This window comes from Pelophylax lessonae (genome assembly GCF_965119305.1).
Source record: "Pelophylax lessonae genome assembly, chromosome: 10".
NCBI lineage: Eukaryota > Metazoa > Chordata > Amphibia > Anura > Ranidae > Pelophylax > Pelophylax lessonae.
In genome coordinates, this window is record NC_138777.1 from 183,043,677 (window position 1) to 183,068,560 (window position 24,884).

Below are 24,884 nucleotides of genomic sequence, written 5' to 3' on the forward strand. Positions count from 1 at the left end.
CACCAGACTCCTCCCCCCCAGAGGGCTCTGGTCACCCCACCAGACTCCTCCCCCCCAGAGGGCTCTGGTCACCCCACCAGACTCCTCCCCCCCAGAGGGCTCTGGTCACCCCACCAGACTCCTCCCCCCTAGGGGGCTCTGCTCACCCCACCAGACTCCTCCCCCCAGGGGGCTCTGCTCACCCCACCAGACTCCTCCCCCCCAGGGGGCTCTGCTCACCCCCCCAGACTCCTCCCCCCCAGGGGGCTCTGGTCACCCCCCCAGACTCCTCCCCCCTAGGGGGCTCTGCTCACCCCACCAGACTCCTCCCCCCCAGGGGGCTCTGCTCCTCCCACCAGACTCCTCCCCCCCAGGGGGCTCTGGTCACCCCCCCAGACTCCTCCCCCCCAGAGGGCTCTGGTCACCCCACCAGACTCCTCCCCCCAGGGGGCTCTGCTTCCCACTAGCCCAAGGGGCTCTTCTCACCCACCAGACTCCTCCCCCCCAGGGGGCTCTGTTCACCCCACCAGACTCCTCCCCCCAGGGGGCTCTGCTCACCCCACCAGACTCCTCCCCCCCAGGTGGCTCTGCTCACCCCACCAGACTCCTCCCCCCAGGTGGCTCTGCTCACCCTACCTGATCCCTTCACCCTCAGGGGGCTCTTCCCCACCTGACTCCTCCCTCCTTCACAGTCTCTGCTCACCCTCTAGAGTCCACCCCCCAGGGGGCTCTGCTCCCCACCTGACTCCACCCCCCAGGGGGCTTTGCTCAGCTCACCCTCCCCCCCCCCCCCCAAGTTCTGCTCCACCTCCAGAGTCCACCCCTCAGGGGCTCTGCTCACCCCACCTGACTGCACCTCTCCAGGGACTCTAGGTTTGCTCCTACACTGCACTCCCCTCACGTGTCCCCTCACTCACCACACTGCGCAGTCTCCTGGCTCTTCCAGGCTCTCCTCACCTCCTCTCGGTCAGTCTTCTCCAGCAGTGACACTGACAGTTCAGCCCTCACCGGTCCCCTCACCTTCTTCCCTCCATTGCCCCCTTCTCCTCTCTGCCTCTTCTTTCCACTCATTCCTCCACTCTTCCACCTCTAGACACTACACTTCCCATAACCCCCCGCTCCGCGGCGCACTCTGATGATGCTCCTCTCCCCGTTGCCGGAAGTGACGTCCAGCTCTTTCCGCCTCACCATTGTCGGATCTGTGAGCGCTCGAAACTCAGAGAAGAGGCGGCACCGGGGCCCAGGCAGCAGCAGCTCTCCTTCCGGACCAGCATGTCGGTGATCCCGCCGAACCGCTCGCAGACCGGCTGGCCCAGAGGGGTGAATCAGTTCGGGAACAAGTACCTGCCTCAGACCAAGCCACTCACCCTGGAACGGACCATTAACCTGTGAGCCGGGGGGGAGGGGACAGTCCGGCGTGTTAGTATTCCTGTGTATACTGTGTGGGGGGATTTACTAAAACTGGAGAATACAAAATCTGGTGCAGCTGTGCATGGTAGCCAATCAGCTTCTAACTTCAGCTTGTTCAATAAAGCTTTGGCAAAAAACCTGGAAGCTGATTGGTTACTGTGCAGAACTGCACCAAATTTTGCACTTTCCACTCTTAGTAAATCTCCGCCATGTGTTGTCGTTGTAGGTCAGAAAGTGGAGGGGTCAGTGTATGGATTATTGACAGTTGTACTATTGGATGGAGTAGGGAAGGGTTATGACCTCTGGCAGGTTATGTGTTTGCTGTCTGTGAACATTTCCCCTCACTTCCTGTCCTGGAGACACAACAGGAAGTCAGAGGAAATCTCCCCAAAGTGAGAGGACTTTCCCTTAAATGCACAAAATATAGGTGACAGAGGGATGGTAGTGGTGAGGAATTGAACCAGGCAGAGGCACGGTGGTGGGAGAGGAATGGGACCGGGCAGAGGGACGGTGGTGGGAGAGGAATGGGACCAGGCAGAGGGACGGTGGCGGGAGAGGAATGGGACCAGGCAGAGGGACGGTGGCGGGAGAGGAATGGGACCAGGCAGAGGGAAGGTGGCGGGAGAGGAATGGGACCAGGCAGAGGGACGGTGGCGGGAGAGGAATGGGACCAGGCAGAGGGACGGTGGCGGGAGAGGAATGGGACCAGGCAGAGGGAAGGTGGCGGGAGAGGAATGGGACCAGGCAGAGGGACGGTGGCGGGAGAGGAATGGGACCAGGCAGAGGGACGGTGGTGGGAGAGGAATGGGACCAGGCAGAGGGACGGTGGTGGGAGAGGAATGGGACCAGGCAGAGGGACGGTGGTGGGAGAGGAATGGGACGGTGGCGGGAGAGGAATGGGATCAGGCAGAGGGACGGTGGCGGGAGAGGAATGGGATCAGGCAGAGGGACGGTGGCGGGAGAGGAATGGGACCAGGCAGAGGGACGGTGGTGGGAGAGGAATGGGACGGTGGCGGGAGAGGAATGGGACCAGGCAGAGGGACGGTGGCGGGAGAGGAATGGGATCAGGCAGAGGGACGGTGGCGGGAGAGGAATGGGATCAGGCAGAGGGACGGTGGCGGGAGAGGAATGGGATCAGGCAGAGGGACGGTGGCGGGAGAGGAATGGGACCAGGCAGAGGGACGGTGGCGGGAGAGGAATGGGATCAGGCAGAGGGACGGTGGCGGGAGAGGAATGGGACCAGGCAGAGGGACGGTGGCGGGAGAGGAATGGGATCAGGCAGAGGGACGGTGGCGGGAGAGGAATGGGATCAGGCAGAGGGACGGTGGCGGGAGAGGAATGGGACCAGGCAGAGGGACGGTGGCGGGAGAGGAATGGGATCAGGCAGAGGGACGGTGGCGGGAGAGGAATGGGACCAGGCAGAGGGACGGTGGTGGGGAGGAATCGCGACCGGGATGGGATCAGGAATGGGAGGAATGGGACCAGGCACAGGGATGGTGGTGGGGAGGAATCGCGAACGTCTGAATCTTGATGCTGCGATTTTATTCAACACCCCTAATACACAGCTGCGTCCATGCACAGAAAATATACATATGCCCATGTGAATGAGCCCTTAGGCTCCCTTTAAACATTACCATCTGGTAGAGCAGCACGATTCTACATAAACTGAGAATCAGGATTTTTTTGCTTAGAATAAAGATCCCGATTCTCGGCGTAACATCATCTTTCACAGTCTACAAAAAAATGGGCTAACTTTTTACTGTTTTTTGTTTTTTTTTATTAAATATTATTAATTGAAGTGTACTTTTCCCCAGAAAATTGTGTTTGTAAGATCGCTGCGCAGATACAGTGTGACATAAAATATTGCATTGGGTTCAAAGTAGTTTTCTAGCAAAAACTGATTTTTAACTTGTAAGCAACAAGTGTCAGAAAAAGGCTTGGTCTTTAAAGGAGTTGTAAAGTCAGAGGATTTTTTTTTTTTTTTTTTTATCCTAATGCATTCTATGCATTAAAATAAAAAAGAACCTTCTGGGTGTAGCAGCCTCCCTCAGCCCCCTATTACTTACCTGAGCCCTATCTCTCTCCAGCGATGTCCACGAGTCCCTTGGCCATGGACTCTCACTCCTGATTGGTTGAGACTCTCCCTCCTGGTTGGCTGAGATACAGCCACAGCGCCATTTGTTCCATCGGTTGTTAAACTCAGCCAATCGGGATAGAGATGGGGCGGGCTGAGCGGCAGCTCGGCTCTGGTGCCCCCTTAGCAAGCTGCTTGCTGTGGGGGCACACGACAGAAGGGAGGGCTAGGAGCAGGAATGAGGAACCCGACAAGATGATTGGGGCTGCTCTGTGCAAAACCAACTGCACAGAGGTCAGTATTACATGTTTATATATACAGTCAGGTCCATAATTTTTGGGACATCAGCACAATTATAATCTTTTTGGCTCTATACACCACTACAATGGATTTGAAATGAAAAAAACAAGATGTGCTTTAACTGCAGACTTTCAGCTTTAATTTGAGGGTATTTATATCCAAATCAGGTGAACGGTGTAGGAATTACAACAGTTTGTATATGTGCCTCCCACTTTTTAAGGGACCAAAAGTAATGGGACAATTGGCTGCTCAGCTGTTCCATGGCCAGGTGTGTGTTATTCCCTCATTATCCCATTTACAAGGAGCAGATAAAAGGTCCAGAGTTCATTTCAAGTGTGCTATTTGCAAGTGGAATCTGTTGCTGTCAACTCTCAATATGAGATCCAAAGAGCTGTCACTATCAGTGATGCAAGCCATCAGAGGGATAGCAAAAACATTAGGTGTGGCCAAATCAACTGTTTGGAACATCCTTAAAAAGAAAGAAAGCACCGGTGAGCTCAGCAACACCAAAAGACCCGGAAGACCGTGGAAAACAACTGTGGTGGATGAAATCTTTCCCTGGTAAAGAAAACACCCTTCACAACAGTTGGCCAGATCAAGAATACTCTCCAGGAGGTAGGTGTATGTGTGTCAAAGTCGACAATCAAGAGAAGACTTCACCAGAGTGAATACAGAGGGTTCACCACAAGATGTAAACCATTGGTGAGCCCCAAAAACAGGAAGGCCAGATAAGAGTTTGCCAAACAACATCTAAAAAAAGCCTTCACAGTTCTGGAACAACATCCTATGGACAGATGAGACCAAGATCATCTTGTACCAGAGTGATGGGAAGAGAAGAGTATGGAGAAGGAAAGGAACTGCTCATAAACCGAAGTATGGTGGTGGTAGTGTCATGGCGTGGGCATGTATAACTGCCAATGGAACTGGTTCTCTTGTATTTATTGATGTGACTGCTGACAAAAGCAGAAGGATGAATTCTGAAGTGTTTCGGGCAATATTATCTGCTCATATTAACCCAAATGCTTCAGAACTCATTAGGCGGCGCTTCACAGTGCAGATGGAGAATGACCCGAAGAATACTGCGAAAGCAACCAAAGAGTTTAAGGGAAAGAAGTGGAATGTTATGCAATGGCCAAATCAATCACCTGACCTGAATCCGATTGAGCATGCATTTCACTTGCTGAAGACAAAACTGAAGGGAAAATGCCCCAACAAGCAGGAACTGAAGACAGTTGCAGTAGAGGCCTGGCAGAGCATCACCAGGGATGAAACCCAGCGTCTGATGATGGCTATGCGTTCCAGACTTCAGGCTGTAATTTACTGCAAAGGATTTGCAACCAAGAATTAAAAAGTGAAAGTTTGATTTATGATTGTTAATCTGTCCCATTACTTTTGGTCCCTTAAAAAGTGGGAGGCACATATACAAACTGTTGTAATTTCTACACCGTTCACCTGACTTGGATGTAAATACCCTCAAATTAAAGCTGAAAGTCTGCAGTTAAAGCACATCTTGTTTGTTTCATATCCATTGTGGTGGTGTAGAGAGCCAAAAAGATTAGAAGCGTGTCGATGTCCCAATATTTAAGGACCTGACTGTATATATTTTTTTATTTTTTAAAGCGAGACTTTCTAATCACTTAAACTGACCTCATTTTCAGACTGAAGTTCATCCCTTTGATCTAAAAGCACTAAATGATGCAATGTTTCTTTTTATCTCTCAGCGCTGAGCGATGTTGTGATAAACTTTGCCGGCTGCCTTTTTTCTTTTTTTGACCGCTCTGAGCAGAGAACGGCTCTGCACTTACATGAATCGTGGAAATGCCAGATTAGGATTCTAAGGGTGATTGAATCGAGATTTTTTTTTTTTAACGATTAATCGTGCAGCTCTAGTGTCTGACCATACAATCTTTGTACAATCAAATTTTATATTTACTAAAATTGTGATATGAGGACCTACCTAATCTCCCCAACCAATCTGTTCCAATAAGGCAGGCCCTTGTGCTACATAGTTGTTGTAGATCTAAAGGGGATTGTACAATCGGATTGCATCATGTGTGGGGAGCTTTAGAAAGTTGTCCCTGGAACAGGCAACCCCATTGGACTATTTCTGCTTGTTCTGGGGTCAACACTAAAATTTTTGCATTTCCCCTCACTTTCTTGGCAGAAATGTTTACCAGGACAAAAGGAGGAGTAAATATTCCCACTGGGGCACAAACAGCAATAAAAGACAGACAGAAGGTCTAATTTCCCCCTACTCTATCCAAGAAAACCTGCTCTATCCAAGAAAAAGTTGCCTAGAGATACATTTTAAATCTTTTGTCTGGTTTTTAGTTCTGCCTGTGATCCCATTAGGACAAGTTTCCTCACTTCCTGTCTCTGTGACTTGCCACAAGAGGTGGGAAGTGTGATCATCCCTGGGGAAAAGGGAGGGGTGGTCATCGGAAGGCCACGCGGGGAAAAGGGAGGGGTGGTCATCGGAAAGGCCACGCGGGGAAATGGGAGGGGTGGTCATCGGAAAGGCCACGCGGGGAAAAGGGAGGGGTGGTCATCGGAAAGGCCACGCGGGGAAAAGGGAGGGGTGGTCATCGGAAAGGCCACGCGGGGAAAAGGGAGGGGTGGTCATCGGAAAGGCCACGCGGGGAAAAGGGAGGGGTGGTCATCGGAAAGGCCACGCGGGGAAAAGGGAGGGGTGGTCATCGGAAAGGCCACGCGGGGAAATGGGAGGGGTGGTCATCGGAAAGGCCACGCGGGGAAATGGGAGGGGTGGTCATCGGAAAGGCCACGCGGGGAAATGGGAGGGGTGGTCATCGGAAGGACACGCAGGAAATGGGCGGTGTGGCTGGCTCCGGGACACACGGGGAAATAGAATAAAAACCCTACCTTTTTCTTTCGCAACAGAGCAGACTGTGCAAGCGTAGGTAGGGAACGAAGCAGAGTTGATCGTGCAGTGCAGGGGCTGTGCATCTTAGACAGGACAGAGAGGGGAGGCCACTGGTAAAAGCAGCTTGTGAAGTAAGCATTATTTTGCAAACAAAAGGACTGCATAATAATGTGCTGGTAAGCTAATCCTTAGGGAATTCTTTTGCAAGTGTTATTAAAGGTGGACTTACCTTTGCAGTGCAGAGGGGGTCCTGCTCCTAATGCAACTTTTTCTCCAGCTCAGATTTCATGAAGAACTATCACTGCATTCTCAAAATCTGAGTTGACTCATCCAAGGTGCACGTAACATTTGGTCCAGTTTTGATCTGTGGGCCAATAGTGTATATAAAAAAAAAAAAAAAAAAAAAGAAAGAAGCAACTTTTCTGTTCTAGCTTGTAGCTCCACCCCAGGCTGAAGCCCAATTCGTGGGCATTCCTTTAGGTGAACTACATCCAGCACAGTAGTTACTGCCCCCTCTCGTGCATTGTTTCAGCTTACCCCTCCAGCATGCACAATTGGTTGTATACCTTCCCCAGGGCATGTCCAGACAACCAAGGATGACAGGGGTGAAGTTGTACAGTCTGTGATGCCAGAGTTGTGTAATCAGCCGCTGACTGTGGGAGAAGTTCCCAGGTGACTGAGGATGCCAAGGAGGAGGGTATACAAAATCTCCCTCCAGTCAGCAGCCTGTATTTACCAGCATTGAAAGAAAGAAAGCTGCACCTCCAGCAATAGGAAAACGAAGATTTATTGCAAATTCATGGGTCCAACACCCGACATACAGGACTACACACAAGTCAGCAGACACGTTTCACAGAATGTGCTTAATCATTGGACCCATGAATTTGCAATAAATCTTCGTTTTCCTATTGCTGGAGGTGCAGCTTTCTTTCAATGTATGGACTCTACAGGCTGCGGACCTTGGCGAGCACCCAGCTTTAAGGATCACTATAGCCATCCCTGGGACTTTGATTTGCAGACAGCCTTTGGAGCGGTGTATCCACTTTCTGTCCTGTCCTTTGTATTTACCAGCAGCCAACTGATCACAAAGTTCTGCCAATTCTGAGTGCTTGTTTGTGAACTTTGATCTTGCTTCTCTCCCCCCACCCCTCCCCCCCATGCTGAGAGGCGCTCATCTCCAGTATGTGCCTGCTGTCAGAGATGAGTACTGTCATTCAGACCTCATTAAGTAATCCTATCCCTTTGCGCAGTGTGCTCAGACAGCAGTGATTGGGGTTGATGTCGTCCAACCAGACTAAGTGACTACAGCATTGATTCCGCAGACATTTAGAGTAAAGCAATACTTTTTTCAGCTTTTATCATTTTTTTAATTGCCGGGGGGGGGGGGTGGTTATTTTTAGACCTTTTCGTAAGTGGTGACGTCACTTTGACTCTTGTGGTTTATGTACATCAGGTATTTTGTACTGTATTTCGAGATTCTTATGAAGTCTTAAAGAAACTTAGTGTGTCGTTCTCTGTATTTACAAAACTACAGTGAAGAGAATGTCTGTGTGTTGTCTGATTTTATTTTACCTTTTTGTGTTTTCAGATATCCTCTTACAAATTACACATTTGGTACAAAGGAGCCTTTATATGAAAAGGACAGCTCTGTGGCGGCCCGGTTTCAGCGGATGCGGGAAGAGTTTGATAAGATTGGAATGAGGCGCACTGTGGAAGGGGTTCTGATAGTTCATGAACATCGGCTACCCCACGTCCTCCTACTGCAACTGGGGACCACATTTTTTAAGCTGTGAGTTGGGCTACCAACATTTGTTTGCATTGTGCATTTCTCAGTACCATTTACTTTTTAATCATATTTAGTTTGAAATTGTAGAAATACCAAGTCATTGAGCTAAAAAACTAATGTTTATACACACGCACACTTTAGTCTGGGTTCGTATTGTTGCTCTGCCTTTGATTTGGCACCCCAACGCACTTGCAGTGCACCGCAACCCAGAGCAGAGCATCGCACTTCCATGTGTTAGGCTCAGGTGTGAACAGGGTCTTTTTCAGCTTGTAAAACGCTCATCTCTGAAGTCTCAAAACCCCTAACAAGCAAAATCTTATTAATTTCAATGGCCCCTGTTCACATATGAGCATTTTGTCACCTGAAGGAAAACGCCTGAAGCTCAAAAAAGTACATGAGGTTCTTTTTTGGCAGATTACAGGCGTTTTTGTTAGATGTCAATGCCTGCCTCCAAACGCCTGAAAACGATATGCTCAGGTGTGAATGGAGCCTTATGGTGCACTGCATTACATAAAACAAATTGTGCATGCAACTTTTTCGGTACATTAGATCACCTATGCAAATGAAAATGCTGCTGTAATGCAACACATTAAGGTCATGTTTATTGCATCGCAACAATATGAATCCAGTCTTGTAACTTTATCTCTTCATAACCAGCTGGGTATAGTATTCACAAGGGGCATTACTAAGATGCGCAGACTGTAGCTGAAGCTTCTGTTAGCTTACATGCAGATGTGGTTAATCTATGTGGCGTGCCCCCCCGTTTTTGCTATAGAGCTTGCACAAGCTGATTACATAAACCTCCGTGGGCTGCAGGAACCTTGAATACATGGACAGTTCCATGCAGCCCTCTAGTACCTGTGCAATATTGTAACCAGCCAGGTAGGAATAATAGATTTAAAACCATATTGCTATGCTGGTCTGCTTTGTACACAGTGGTGTACCCCAGGTTTTAAGAATCCTGGAGTGCTCCAGGAGGTAGTGAACAGACCTGGCAGTAGTGTAATATTAATATGTCCGCAGATATGCCTTATCACTAATTTTGCATTTTCTGAACCATTAACTTTAATTTTCAGCATATTCCTTTTACTTTTTTTTTGCAGGCCGGGAGGTGAGCTGAATCCAGGGGAAGATGAAGTGGAAGGGTTGAAACGATTAATGACAGAAGTATGTCATAATTTTAAAGCACTTGTTCAGTGTTACCAGCAAACTTAGACTAAAAATCAATACAAAGGTCAAAGCCTAGCTAGCCACAATCCAGAAGCCGGCCGTCGCATCCTTAACAACCGATGAGTCGTCGGCTGTCATTGAGCTACCACATTGACAGCTGAAGGGGGGAAAAAAGCGGCGGCAAAAAAAAACGGCGTGGGGGTCCCCCTCAATCCACACTGGGCCCTTTTGGATTTGGTATGGATTTTAAGGGGAAACCCGCGCCAAATTAAAAAAAAAAAAAAAAGTGTGGAGTCCCCCCCCCCCCCCCCCCCTCCAAAAAAAAAATCCTTAGAAAAGGCCAGGAAGGAGGGGTGGGGTGAGCGAGCACATCCCCCTTCTCCTAAACCTTACCACATGCTCTCAACATGGGGTGGTGGGTGCTTTGATGGGGACAAGGGCCTAATCCCCACAACTCTGGACGGTGGTTGTGGGCATCTGCGGGCAGGGGGATTATTTGAATCTGGAAAAAACCCCTTCCAACAAGGGGGCTCCCAGATCCCGGTGCCCCCACATGTGGATGAGTATGGGGTATTTGACAATTCCTTTATTAAAAATAAAAAAACTGTTTCCCCCGATGTAAACCCATCGTCAATCACGATGCCCGCCGCACCCGGGGGAAAAAAGAAAAGCTCTGCCCGTCAACTGCGTTTCTTTTGAGTGTGATGGGCGTCGTGATTGTCGATGGATTTACATCGAGGGGGCACTGTTTTTTTTTTTTTTTTTTAATAAGGAAAGGGAATTTTCAAAAACTGCCTACTGTTTTTATTTATTTTTACGCTTTTTTTTGGCATAGCCCTCCTATATTGAGGGCATGTGGGGTTCCCCTTAAAATCCAGACCAGACCCCATGCCGTTGTTTGTTTGTTTTTTTTTTTTTTTTTTTATAAACATTTTTCTATTGCTGGCAATGTTACAGTATTGCCGGCAGTTTAAATTCTATTTCAGTCATTTTTTTTTCTTCTTTAGAAATGTCATCTTTGCTGCAGTAGGTTCTATACACAGCACAGATGCGCTATTTTACAGGCAGACTAAAGCCCCGTACACACGTGCAGATTGTTGGCCGAAAATGTTCGGCCGATTTTCGGCTTGTTAGTATGATGCTTCCGACAGCGCACTTTCGGCCGAAAAGAATCTGTCGTGCAAGCATTAAAATTTTTGTATGCCGACACCAGAGCGGCCGATTGTTCGCCAGTCAATACAGAATTCGGCCGACAGACAGCAGATTTGCAAGACTGGGCATGCTCAGAAAAGAAAAAACACAGGGAAAGTTAACCATCACATGACATCACTTCTGCAGTCGGCTGTAGTCGGCGGACAAAATTCTGGTGAAGTCTTTTGCACTTTTCAACAGACACGACAGCCCGGGGACAAAAGACGGCCGATCGTTCGGCCGATGATCTGCACGTGTGTACGAGGCATAACGGGACACCACCCCCAGTCCCCGACACAATATTTAAAGGAATTTTTATTGTTGCACTTCGAGCATCATTAAAATCACTGCTCATGTATAAATGCTATTTTTTAAAAAAATAAAAAAGTTTGCATTGATACATGTCCCCCAGGGCAGTACCCAGACCCCCATGCCCTTTTTATGGCCAATAACTTGCATATAAGCTTTCAAAATGGGGACTTTTAGTTTTTTCAAGTTCGGGTCCCATAGACTTTTAATAGGGTTTGCTGTTCGGGAGTTCTGGTGCGAACCGAATAGGGGGGTGTTCGGTCCATCTCTACTAAAAAGGATTTCTGCTTAACCAACTCCTTTTACTTCCAGCTACACCACTTTCTGATTCCTTAGTTTACAAATAAAACTGTTTCAATATGGTTCTTCACTTGATATTTTCACCGGATCTTCGTTTAAAATTCCGTTTACAATACAAAACCTTTATTTAACTCTTAGAGACACATAGATTGCTTATTTAGAAAAGTCATCATGAGAGGTGGATCTGGTTTTCTGTCAAGTGAGAATTGGAATAAACCATGATAGTGAAACTTCAAGCAAACACTAATTACGCAGTTCAATTGCAGATTTTTAGCTACCAGAAAATGTATAATTTTGGTAAGCCAATTTTATGATAAACCCACAGCTACTAATTGGGAAAATCGCTGCTGCTTCCAGGGTCAGTGGTAACTGCTTCCTGGCTCAGTTACCTGCTTATTGGGCAGAGGTGATTATGCGGAGTCATTGTCCAGTGGCCAGACTAAAGGCAGAAAGGTGACAGAGGAAGTTGTATTGCTGAACCAGGAAATAATTGTCATCTGCTAGGCTATGCAGTGTGGCAGAGGTGGGGAAATGACAGGAATGCACTGACTTACAAATCCTAGGGTAAATAAAACCGTGAACATGTATATGTGTTTCAACTGTTTTAGTTGTTTGCTCAGTTGTCTGCTCAGCGTTCTGCCTTCATATTACATGCCTGTCCATCCCTTAAAACAGACCAAATGGTTACTTTTAAGTAAATAATGCAAAGTCCCACGGTTTGCCTCAGAACATAGCCAGCATACCCTAGAATATGCAAAGAATGTAAATTGTGAAGAGAAGTGATTCCCAGTACAGTGCAGTCACAGGGTAGTCTGTCCACATGCGTCTTTGGAGATTGGTGTCACCCGGCTTGTCCCCCTTGTCTGTTTAGTTAAGAGTATTTTGAAGGAAAAAAAAGAAGATAAATGTGGCAGTCTGCATGATTTTCCTCAGTTTTCTTGTTTTTAAAATGTATACATCTATCATAGAAAAGTGAATCGTAGATTATAGGATGTAGCCTAAAGAGAGGATATCTGTGTGCTGTTCAAACTGCTTTTTATAATTATTTATATTTATATATATATTAATATAATTTTTTTTTTTTTTTGTTTTTTCTACCTATAGATTCTTGGCAGGCAGGATGGGGTGCAGCAGGACTGGGTAATAGATGACTGCATTGGAAATTGGTGGAGGCCAAACTTTGAGCCCCCTCAGGTCAGTAGTGCAAGCATTTCAAACAAATGTATCCGTTTAGTCCATTACACAAAAAAAAAAGTAAAGTAAAGAAATTGCTGTTTCTCTTTTATTTTTCCAGTATCCATATATTCCTGCACATATTACAAAACCAAAAGAACACAAGAAGTTGTTTCTGGTGCAGCTGCAGGAGAAAGGTAAAAAAAACTGTCATCGACTTAGTAGAATCCTTAAGATATTTGGCTGTAGGTACCTGAATGTAGGGCTTGGTCTACCATGCACATTTTCGCTCAATAAGTAAGCATCTTGTCAATTTTTTTTTTTTTTGCTTTCGTTAATTGACGGACACAGCTTCAGATCTTCATAACTGTTGGGTTATACTGCCCCCTACAGGAGTAAGACACTAGGCAGAAAAAGTCTGGCTACGCCCATGGGCAGTGCCAGGGGGTATGCTCCCTCTCTGCTATAGGTACTCAGTTTTTTTTCTTCTTAGTCAGGAGTAAGGACCTATTTCCTTGCTGGGATCTTTGGTCCTGCTAATTTTTTCTTTTTAGATAGTTTTTATTTTTTCTCCTGGATTTTTCCTGTGAGATCTACAATCAACTGCCGGACTGAGCGACGGGCTGGATAATCTAGATTCAGTGGTCACACCAGTCTGGCCAGCAAGCACACGTAGACCTCCGCTCCACGCTAGGTTGACCGCAACATAGACCAACTGGACGCGGGCTGGCCTGCGAGTTAAAAGCACCGAGAGGTCGCATACCACCCGGTCTCGGCCCGAGTCGCTGTGCTCCTGGTCGACAGCACCCCTATTTCGATGGCGAGGGGGTCTGTCTGGAGCGGTGCCTGCCTGATTCCAGGTATGTTGAGTAGCTGTCCCCCCCCCCTCTCCCCGTGGAGGATTTTGGGGTGGACGTGGGCCCCTCCTTGGGACGGTTGGACCCTTGGGATCCACCCCCCTCCCTCCATGCTGGGGCTGTTTTTTTTTTTTTTTTTTTTAATTTAAAAAAAAATGTGTAGTCTGGCCACTTGCCTGGCATAGGGGCTGGCGCTAACTGGCGATGGGGACCAGGGGGGTGCGCCGCCGGTGACCAAACAATCGACTGTGCCGAGGGGGGTGGGTTGTACTTGGTGGGGGCTCCTGCCTTGATCTGTCCTTGAGACCTGGTCTCCCTCCTGGGTTCCTGTAAGCCTCGCAGGGCCGCCTTGTTATTGTAGCCTGTGTTTTCTATACATCGGTGCTAGACATATGCCGGTTTTCGGTAATTCGATATATCGCGGTATTGCATACCCACGGTATTGTTATTGTGGCATTTTTAAAATACTGAGTTTATCTGCTCCTCAGTCTGACTTGTGAATTGATACATTTGGATGACTCATTCCTCACTCAGCAGTTCACTCACTCAATAGAAAACAGCTCTGGTAATATCATCCTAGAGTGAGAGACTTGGCTCCTCCCTGTAACCAATCAGACGGCTCCCACTCAGCACACACCCACATGCTTCCTTCCCAGGCTCAGAGAGACACAGTGAGAGACACAGTGCCTTCTACAAGCAAGTGTCTGCAAGTTTTTTTTACCATACACTGTCACTAGACAGCTAGATGGAGAGACAGCTAGATGGAGAGACAGCTAGATGGAGAGACAGCTAGATGGAGAGACAGCTAGATGGAGAGACAGCTAGATGGAGAGACAGCTAGATGGAGAGACAGCTAGATGGAGAGACAGCTAGATGGAGAGACAGCTAGATGGAGAGACAGCTAGATGGAGAGACAGCTAGATGGAGAGACAGCTAGATGGAGAGACAGCTAGATGGAGAGACAGCTAGATGGAGAGACAGCTAGATGGAGAGACAGCTAGATGGAGAGACAGCTAGATGGAGAGACAGCTAGATGGAGAGACAGCTAGATGGAGAGACAGCTAGATGGAGAGACAGCTAGATGGAGAGACAGCTAGATGGAGAGACAGCTAGATGGAGAGACAGCTAGATGGAGAGACAGCTAGATGGAGAGACAGCTAGATGGAGAGACAGCTAGAGATGGAGAGACAGCTAGATGGAGATCTAGATAGAGATGGAGATCTAGATAGAGATGGAGAGACAGCTAGATGGAGATCTAGATGGAGATGGAGATCTAGATAGAGATGGAGAGACAGCTAGATGGAGATGGAGATCTAGATGGAGATGGAGATCTAGATGGAGATGGAGATCTAGATAGATAGAAATACATACACGGGCATAGCAGCATATATATATAGATGCACAGGCATAGCAGCCCACATTACATTATTATATAGCCATCAAGCAGTGTCTGGCCTACCTGGTGATGACTGGTCCTGGCGCTCCGATCCGATTGTCTGGTCATTAAGGGGGCAAATCCTTGCGGCCCAGAAGTGGTTAAACCTGCAGGAGGAGCTGTGTTTTTATTTGTAAATTACTTTTCACATGCTTTAGGCCTGGTTCACATGTATGCGGGTTAGTGGTTCACATGTATGTGGGTTGGCGGCCCATATTTGCACAGGGATAGCAGCCCATTGATTTGAATGGGCTTGGGCTGCTATGCCTGCGTTTTCAGCTAAAAAAACAGCCGCATGCAGAATTCTAAAAAATGCAGTGGCCATGAACCCCATCCTGCTTTTGCACCATGCGACTTACTTGCAGTTCCTGCACACGCAAACTGTGTTTTTAAATGCTGGGCCCATGTATTTAAAAACACAGAAAGCTTGCCAGAGCAGGAACTGCAGGTAAGTCGCATGGTGCAGAAGTAGGATGGATTTAAAGGCCACTGCATTTTTTTAAAATGCTGCATGCACCCTTTTTCTGCGTAAAATGAGGGCATAGCAGCCTGTGCCATATGCCTGTGCAAATGTGGGCCGCCAACCCGCATACATGTGAACTAGGCCTAAAGCATGTGAAAAGTAATTTACAAATAAAAACACCGCTCCTCCTGCAGGTTTAACCACTTCTGGGCCGCAAGGATTTAGCCCCTAATGACCAGGCCATCGGATCAGAACGCCAGGACCAGTCATCACCAGGTAGGCCAGACACTGCTTGATGGCTTATTTTAGGCCTGGTTCACAGAGTCTGTACTGACTGACTATATAATTATGTGCAAAAGTGAACCAAAGTCCCTAAATTCAGCAATGAATTTGAAGTGAGGTAGAAATTTAATAATTTAAGTTTAATAATTGAATACCGTGATAATACCGTATACCGTGACAAAACCCTAATCAATTAATCGCAGCATGGAAATCTGATATCGTCACATGCCTAATCGGTGCCATGTTTGTGTAGTCCGGTGGCCATTTTCTTGTGGTTTGCAATTGGTAATAGCGGCGGCCATGACATTGGAGCCCTGTGGGTGGCGATTTCGACGGTGGGAGAGCTCCTCATCCCCTGGTGCTGGATAATTTTACTTCCTGATCGCCACACATGTAGTACAGATTCTCCTGGTGGCTGCAGGTGCCTGTTTCTGTGGGTGGTGAATCTGGTGGGGTCCTCTCCCTCTCTGCTGAGGATCGCTTGGTGCTTTGTGCCTGGCAACCTTGTGGTGCTGCCAGCACAGTAGGGGTTGTCCCTTAGCAGTGTTTTACACCTTTTTGTGGGGTCCCCCTGGTGACTCGTGGAGTCTTTGTAGCACATTTCTCCACCTGATCCCCTCTCTGAGGCTGTGGGGCCCTCCTGGTCCCAACTTTTATCCATCTATGTACTGACAGCGGTCTACAAAAATCGCCCCCTGCCTTATCTGTCTCATCAGATCCTGAATCTGAATCGACCGCTGCAGATGTGGGTCACCCTGCTGGGTCTGCAACCCCCCATGGAATTCTCTGATATTGAGGATGATTCCTCCATGTCCCCCCCCCCCCCCCCCCTCCCCGTTTTGTTACTGATTGTAACTCTGCATGAGACCCTGAAGATGGAGGACTCAGCTGAAGCTGCGACCAAGGCGCTGGTGCCCTTTGGCACTCACAAGCCATCCAAAGCGGCAAAGGTGTTTCCTTTCCCTGCCTATTTTGACAGATTTGTCGATAAAGAGTGGGGATGACCAAAGCGCCCCCATGGGGTCCCTAAGCCGAAGGCAAAGGCTGTGGCCCACACTATTTACACTCTGGCTGGTTCAGCAATGGGGCTCGTATTCACCATTGCCCTAGTGTCGCAAACTCTGAGTGGGCTAAGTTCCTACACCGTGACCTGGAGGGGGAACAGCTCCTCCCTGCCTTTGCCGAGCTAGCCGACCAGCTGGTCCAGGGGCTGCAGTTTATCTGTGATGCCTTTTTGGATGCGGCTCCCCTGATGGCTCGCCTCTGTTTTGTCAGTGGTCCTTTAGCGTGTCTTTTTTGGCTTAAGTGCTGATCTGCGGATCAGACTTCAAAAAAGACATTGACTGATCTTCCTTTTCAAGAATCTTCTGTTTGGAGCTACCCTGGATGACATTAAAGGTCTCTCAGGGGGGAAGAGTACTTTTCTTCGGCAGGCTACTAGGGGCAAGGAACCTTGTTATAGATGTGGGCCTTCCTTCTCAGCTCGTAAGAAGTTTTTTCGTCCCTCACAGTTGACTGACAAGGGCTCAAAGCCTTTCAGGGCCTATTCTGGAGGATCCAAACGAACCTGGTCTGACAAGCCAAGATCGGGCTTCTCCAGACCCGTGGACAAGGCTCTTTTTGCATGAAGGTACGCCCTCACCTGTATCGGGGGGTGGGGGGACGTCTTCGCTGGTTTCCGGACCCGCAGACTTCCAGAGCGCAAGACAAGTGGGTCTATGAAGTAATTCGGCCCGGCTACAAGTTTTGCTCTTGTCCCTGGCAAGGTTTTTTCCTTCCAACTTTTGCCTGTCCCTAAACCGCTTATATGACCTGTTTTGGGCGGTACAAGACATGTTCCTTTAAGGCAGGGGGGTCAAACAAAATTTTTTTCGTGGGCCGCATCAGCATTATGGTAGCCCTCAAAGGGCCGGTTGTATCTGTAAGACTATGTCTACAGCACCACCTCCCCCTACATCAGATTCATCAGAAGTCAAGGGTCCCCCACCCTTCCTGACATCACAGTGGGGGCAGAGCTGAGAAGCAGAAATTGCAGGGTCTGGAGGAGGACCAGAGGAGGGCGTGAGTCTTTTGAATGCTGAGACCAGGGGAGGTGGAGATTAGGGGTTGCTGCACAGAGAAGAGCAGGATCTGAAGGAGGCGTTCTGTCCTCCTCTCTGCTCTAGACTGTTGAGACAGGGGGTGGCGGAGATGAGGGGAGTGCTGCAGCAGCAGGAGAGGTGTGAGGGCCACATAATGACCTGGAGGGCCGGATTCGGCCCGCGGGCCTTGTGTTTGACACATGTGCTTTAAGGGGTGATTTGTCCCCGTTCTGAGCTCGGAACGTTTTCAGGGTTTTTACTCAAACCTGTTCAGTTCCCAGGAAGGAAAGCAAAGTGCGTCCAATCCTGGACCTCAAGGCTGCTTTGTGCGGGTGCAGAAGTTACAGTCCATTCGAACGGTGGTGGCATCCCTGCGTCACGGGGATTTCCTCGCCTCTATCGATATCAAGCATGCCTACCTTCACATTGCAATATATGTGCCAGTCACCAGCATTTTATCCGCTTTTCTGTGGGGGAGGAGGATTATCAGTTTGTGGCGTTACCCTTTGGTCTCGCGTCTGCTCATCGGATCTTCACAGAAGAGTTAGCCCCGGTGCTAGCTTTGCTACGCCAATGGGGGATCTTGGACGATCTCCTTCTGTGAGCAGTCTCCCTCTGCTCTGGTGGAGAACCTGGAGTCTGGAGATCACAATACGAACTCTGCAGGAGTTCGGCTGGATTCTGAATTTTAAGAAGTCTGCTTTGGTTCCATCGGTTCCATCCACAAAGCTGGATTATCTAGGCCGGACTCTGGCCTTAGCCAGAGTGCTCCTTCCTCTGAACAAACTCCAGAAATTGCAGGTTGCAATTCGCCTCCTGCTGTCCAACAAATGGTCATCCCACCGGACTTGCATGCGGTTCCTGGGCTTGATGGGGTCTACCTTCAAGGTGGTTCCTTCTGCACAGTTCCATACGGGGTCCCTGCAAAGGGAAATTCTGACCAAATGGGACAAGACTCCACAATCTCTGGACAGTCAGATCCAGCTGAGTCGGGGCACGGAATCGTCCCTAAATATGATGGCTTTGTTCCCCAGCGCTTCGGCTGTGCAAATCCTTCCTCCCCTTCTATTGGACAGTGGTCACCAAGGATGCCAGCCTGTCCAGCTGGGGAGATGTCCTCAGCAAGCATTCTGCTCTGGGAACTGGATGCAGAGTCCAGACTCCCGATCTTCAGGGTTGTCCAGTGCATATTCAATCGGACAATGCCACAGCCATGGCTTATGTCAATCACCAAGGGGGCACAAGAAGTGTCCTGGCGGCTCTGGAGGTAGCCGGTATTCTAAGGTGGTCTGAGCCTTTTCGTTTCAGCCCTCTCAACCGTACACATTTTCAGGGGGTGGAAAATTGGCAGGCGGATTACCTCAGTCAGCAGGCGTTGGACCACAGGGAGTGGTCCCTTCATCCAGGGGTGTTTCATCAGCTGTCTCCGGTGGGGCTCCCCTGAGGTGGATCTGTTGGCGTCTCGGCTCAACAGAAAGATGCAGAGGTTTGTGACTCGGTCACAGGATCCTCTGGCGGACGCCACAGACAGGCTGGTAGCCCAGTGGGGTCAGTATAGACTGATTTACGCCTTCCCTCCTCTCAAGCTTCTGCCCAGACTTCTACGCAGAAGGGATTCCGGTCATCTTAGTGGCTCAGGACTGGCCTCGCCGGGCTTGGTATCCCGATCTGGTGCAGCTGGTCACTAACGATCCTTGGCAGCTTCTTAGGGAGGATCTGCTGTCCCAAGGACCGATCTTCCCTCCTGCTTTACAGTCGCTGGCTTTGACGGCCTGGCTGAATGCCAGGTGCTGAAGGATAGGGATTTATCTGTGTCAGTGATTTCTACACTGTTGAAAGCTAGGAAATCTACCTCTAGGAAGATCTACCATCGTACGTTGAAGGCGTACATTGCATGGTGTAAGTCTCCTGGGGTTCTTCCTCGCTCCTTCTCGGTAGCTTAGATCTTGACTTTCTTTCAACGGTGGGGGGGGGGGGGGGGGCGGGGTTTAACAGAAATTGGCCTTGAGTACCATTAAGGGCCAGGTGTCAGCTTTAGCGGTCTTCTTCCAATGACCTTTGGCCACTCACTCCCTGGTGCATACCTTTCTTCAGGGTGTCCAACATTTGGTTCATCCAGTGTGGGCTCTGTTGCGTCCTTGTGACCTCAGTTTTGGTGCTTTCGATCCTCCAGAAGCCTCCCTTTGAGAGTCTTCGGGAGATTCCCCTGCTTACGCTGTCCCAGAATGTGGCCTTTTTGGTGGCTATCACCTCTGCTCGCAGGGTGTCGGAACTGGCAGCATTATACTGTCGTTCACCTTACCTGGTGATTCACAGAGTTAATGTGGTTCTTTGCCCACTGTCCGTTGTTCCTTTCAAAGGTTGTCTCTGATTTTCATTTGAATGAATGAAGACCTTGTGTTGCCTTCCCTGTGTCCTAGGCCTAAACATCCAAAGGAAATTGCCTTGCATGCCTTGGATGTGGTTCGGGCAATTAGGGTGTACCTGGCAGCTACGGAGTCTTTCAGGAAGTCAGACTCTCTGTGCTCACGAATGGGCCTCGTAAAGGGTTGTCTGCTTCCTCTGCGACTATTTCCAGATGGATCAAACAGAGATTCAGGCCTATTTTATCAGGGGTTAGTTTCCTCCTTTCCCTGTCAAGACGCACTCTACTCTGGTGCTCAGTGCCTCCTGGGCCTTCCGTCATCAGGAGTCTGTGTAGTGTCAGGTCATGTTACCAGATGCTGGCATAGAAGAAAACAAAACTTAATGGGAAAGACAATCTAAGTTCAGGCAGAGCTGACATGGCTTAATTGCTCTTCTCTGAGCCACTTCAGCTAGCATCATGTCCTTAAATTGTGATATTTATTTCAGGAGTTCAGGTGTTTGATAAGATGCTGTGAAAGCCCAAAAGCAGCAGTTTCTTCAGTTTTGTTTTTGGGCCTCCTTTTTTACCCTCCCATTTATCATCCACTCATTAAAAAGTCACCTTTTGTTTCTATTGCTAGAAGTCACCATAGCTATGGGGTTTCTGCTTAGTATTGAGAATCCATTGAAACTGGCCTTGGGCCCCAGAAGTGGCTCCCTGACACCTGCAACCAGCCTATTAGTCATGCATATGAATTTGAGTTTGCCTCCCTAACCACCTGTAATAGATGATTTTCCAGCATTGACCTGTACATTGTCCAGTGTAGGTAAAGCAACTGGTTCACTACTATAGGATTCATCCAAATTGTGCCAATTCTGTTATTTAAAAACATGATTAGCCCTGCATAGGTGTCAAAAATATGGATAATGTGTAATTTCAAGACATTTTGCTGCAGATGAGGGCAATATTAGAGTGTGGAGAGGGCAAGTACAGTCAGGTTATGATGACTCCTATGTATCACACATATAATTTTACCAAATATGGAAAAGGACTGCTTTAAAGATGTTTTGTAAATCACTTAATATCTCCAGGTGTGATTTAGTTAAGGGAATGTGACTGTTAAAACTTTAGAGACGTTTGCCTATAATGAGTTAGAGACACCAACAGTTGCCCATGCAGGTAAAAGTTAGTGTCTCCTACCCTCTTTATTTTTACCTTGTCTGTGCTCCCTCACAGCTTCTTCTTTCACTGCAGCTGGCACCAAAATCTGTGGTGTTGGTAACCTGGGGGAGTTTTGTCACTTCATCAGTCATATTATGTTCTGACCTGGCGATTTGCTGCTAGGCCCAGGCGCTTTTTTTACTAGGGAATGAGACGTGATGCCCCATACCTGAAAGTGCTGTGTACTTTTGATAGGAAGGCGTCGCAAAGCAGCTAAGGTGAGTATAAGGGTGTCAGGAGAAAGGGGGACAGATTTGCTGATACGCTGTCACTTTGCCCTACATGGACAAGGTGACAGTGTCTATTTTAATGTAGATCTGCATCCAATCACTAAAATGTAAATTAAAATATATTTTTTGTATTGTATTTCAGCACTGTTTGCAGTCCCGAAAAACTACAAGCTTGTTGCTGCCCCTTTATTTGAATTATATGACAATGCACCAGGCTATGGACCCATCATTTCCAGCCTTCCACAGCTTCTCAGTAGGTAAGTAATGCAGAGCCCTTTGAAATAAATACAGAATTCTTTAGAATATTGTTGTAGATTTATTTTGCTTCACCTTCCTAGAAACCATAGGGTACTTAAAGATCTAGAAGAAGGTTGTTGATAATGAATCACAAGCAAAGCTTAGGTGTACATCGGTGCAGATTATGTCCTTGTCATTAGGTCAAATGTTATATTCTTTTTCATAAAGATAGTAGTGTTGAATTTGCAAATACTATTGGTCTTTTTAAACAATCGTTTTTTTACTGTATTGTAAAAATGAGTGGAATTAAACACTTAAAGAGAATCTTCATTCTCTGTTAACATTGACTATTTGTAATCCTTATGCTGCTAGCATTAGTAAATCAATAAAAAAAAGTATATCATATTGTTTTAAACTTTCATATTTTCTTGCACACAGCCACACTTTTTCTAGCCATTTGTTACTATTAACTCTATGATCTTGTGCCCTCCTAGTGCCTGGGCATATGGATTGCAGGATAATTTTGTCTGCCTGCCCCAGGCTTCAGTCCTCGTCTGCACGAAGTACAGCATGTTTTCATTGTGAAAACACAGCTGGTTATGTACACTGTGTACACAGCCGCTAATAGGAATCAATGAGAATCTCGGAAGCAGTGATCTTACTCTCGCTCAGCAACCTGAACAAAACTTTGAGCAAAGCCTTCCCTGTGTTTTATCCCTTCTTTTTTACCCTAGTAAGAGCTCTACAAAGAAATGGGTTTCCTGAGGCAGCAGTGAGACTCACTGTTGGCTTAGGAAACCCATTTCTTCTCAGAGTGTAAAACTTGGATGCCTTGAGGAGCTCTGGGTGATACTGCTTTCTGACATTTCAAAATCTCAGTGTGTCCCTGATTAGGTGCTCTGGTTCCTTACACTGACCCCTACATCAATACAGAAGATAGTAGTGGCGTAGGGGGTTAGTGGGGGGGGAACCTGGCCTCCCTGAGCCCTAACATCACTGGGCCTTTTTAATACTTGCAACAATTAGCAGTTGGAGGCTGCATTCTAAATTAGGAAGCTGCACTAAGCGTGAGCTTAGGCAATGTTAGGCTAGCCATACACGGTGAAATTCACACGAATCCCCCATCAACACAGATGGTGCTGACAGGGGAATCCCTCCTGTGGACCAATTGGCTGCTCTCAGTGGGAGAAGCCGTCCTTGCCAGAAGACAGTGATTATAGCTAGTGGCTATAGAAGCCGCTAGCGATAATTGTAAGAGAATCTAGATGACTGGTAAGCTAAGTTGATCGATCAATCAACTTGGTACATTCAGCCTGCCGGTTCCTGGTTGAAACTCGAACCAGATGAGATTCACACGGTGTATGGTCGGCTTTAGACAGTGGGTTTCCATTTTTTTTGTTATGTTTTCTTTTAATCTGCAGAGAACTTATTCTCTATTGTTAATGCAGCATTTGGCTTTATTGAACAGTATAATGCAATCTAATCGGATTTCTCCACTGTAATGCCTAGTACACACGACTAGTTTTTTTTTTTTTTTTTTTCAACCTGTCGGTTTGAAGGGGAGGAAAAAAAAAAAAAAAAGCTTTGACAGCTAGCACTGGTCGGAACCGCTGTACAAACAACCTGGCGTTAGTACAGCAATCTCCCATGCTGTTATATTGAATTCTGACAGGGGAACGGCCCCCATGCCAGAACACTCTGGTCTGCACTCTGTCATTGGCTGAGAACGCTGATTGGGAGCTGATCGGCTGCTGGTTTTCCAGCATGCATGTCCAGCAGAAGCTGGCGAAACGGTCTGCTTGTCTGACAAGCTGCCATACACACTGGCCGAATGTTGGCCTGTTTTTATTGAACCAGCTGATGTCGGTAGACATTCAGCCCGTGTGTAATAGGCTTTAGGGTTCCCGCAGACATCATCTGTACAGTCCTGTGTACATTTACCAAAACGATTTAGTATGAGGGGAGAAAAACTATACAATCCAATTACTCAGGCTTTTATTTTACATACATAGTTTGTAGATCTAAATGAGTTTGTACAACCAGATTTTATTGTATATAGCCAGCTTTACTGTTATCCAAAAAGATGCAGTTTGTAACCATAGTTTAGAGTGTGATACCCATGACACATTTACATCAACAGTATAAGTGCAGTAAACAAGATGCTGAAATGTTTCTATTTCTTTGACAGGTTCAATTTTATTTACAACTGATCCAGAATGAAGTCTGGACAACATCATCTGGGTGAAGCGGTCTCTGTGAGCACAGCTTTATAATGTGGGAATCCGGGCAAAAAGGATTTTTTTTTTCCCCTCTGATTCCACATAACGTTGTTGCTGTTGGAGTAAATAGACTGTATGCAAAGTTATACAGCAACAATATTAGTGTTTTTATTTTTTATTTCCATTGTGTTTCATTATGTGTTAACTCTGTTTTCTTACACAATTAAAAATGATTCTTTTCCTCTGTCTGTCAGTTTATTATATATATATAATGCCTAGGTATAGATCTGTGCATCCTAGAACTGTTTGTTGTATGCTAACTGAAAAGGCAGCTCTACTTACAACCCAGTCTAAGCATATTTCACCGTAAGTGGAAAACCCCTTTTTGTTTATCAGTACAAATTACTGAAGAATGAGACCTATTACAGACGTGCCTGTTGCTTGCATGTGAACCACTCGTGTATGCAGGAATTAATATTTCAGTTAAAGCAATAATCCTTTTAATTTTTTTTTTTTTGAGCATTTAGGCTCTGTTCACATGTAGGCGTTTTGGGGCGTTTTTGGGGAGTTTTTCTGCTCTAGGATCAGCTCTCAAAACGCCCAATAAGACAAATCCTATTCATTTCAATGGCCCCTGTTCACATCTGAGCGTTTTGACACTGTGAGCAAAACGCCCAACGCTCAAAAAACTACATGAGCTTCTTTTTGGGCAGATTACAGGCGTTTTCCATTGGTCTCTATTCAATCTAAAAACGCCTGCACAAAAATTGCAGTAAAAAACGCGCAAAAATGCTACGCTCAGGTGTGAATGTAGCCTTAAGGATGCACTTTGTTGACCACAGGTCACTTCCTCTGAAATATGGTGTAAACATAGGTTCTCTGCAAGTGCTTTGAAACAAAGATAAACTATGGATATACATGTAGCATGTACAGGTTTAA

At 47.3% G+C, this 24,884-nt stretch overlaps 2 protein-coding genes across 2 annotated transcripts in view; one reads left to right on the top strand and one right to left on the bottom strand.

Moving 5' to 3' along the window:
* The window catches only part of OGFOD1 (2-oxoglutarate and iron dependent oxygenase domain containing 1), a 34,173-nt gene extending 33,024 nt beyond the window's left edge, over positions 1-1,149 (bottom strand). The window contains exon 1 of the mRNA XM_082269909.1: positions 897-1,149. Coding sequence (XP_082126035.1) covers positions 897-1,050 — 154 coding nt within the window. The 5' untranslated portion in view covers positions 1,051-1,149. The remainder of the gene's footprint in view (positions 1-896) is intronic.
* NUDT21 (nudix hydrolase 21) lies at positions 1,136-24,189 on the top strand. The gene is made up of 7 exons (XM_082269908.1): positions 1,136-1,367; positions 8,233-8,433; positions 9,534-9,597; positions 12,505-12,594; positions 12,695-12,770; positions 21,632-21,746; positions 23,915-24,189. The coding sequence occupies exons 1-7, from the start codon at positions 1,252-1,254 to the stop codon at positions 23,934-23,936; spliced, it is 684 nt and encodes a 227-aa protein (XP_082126034.1). The 5' UTR covers positions 1,136-1,251; the 3' UTR covers positions 23,937-24,189.
* The last annotated feature ends 695 nt before the right edge of the window (positions 24,190-24,884 follow it).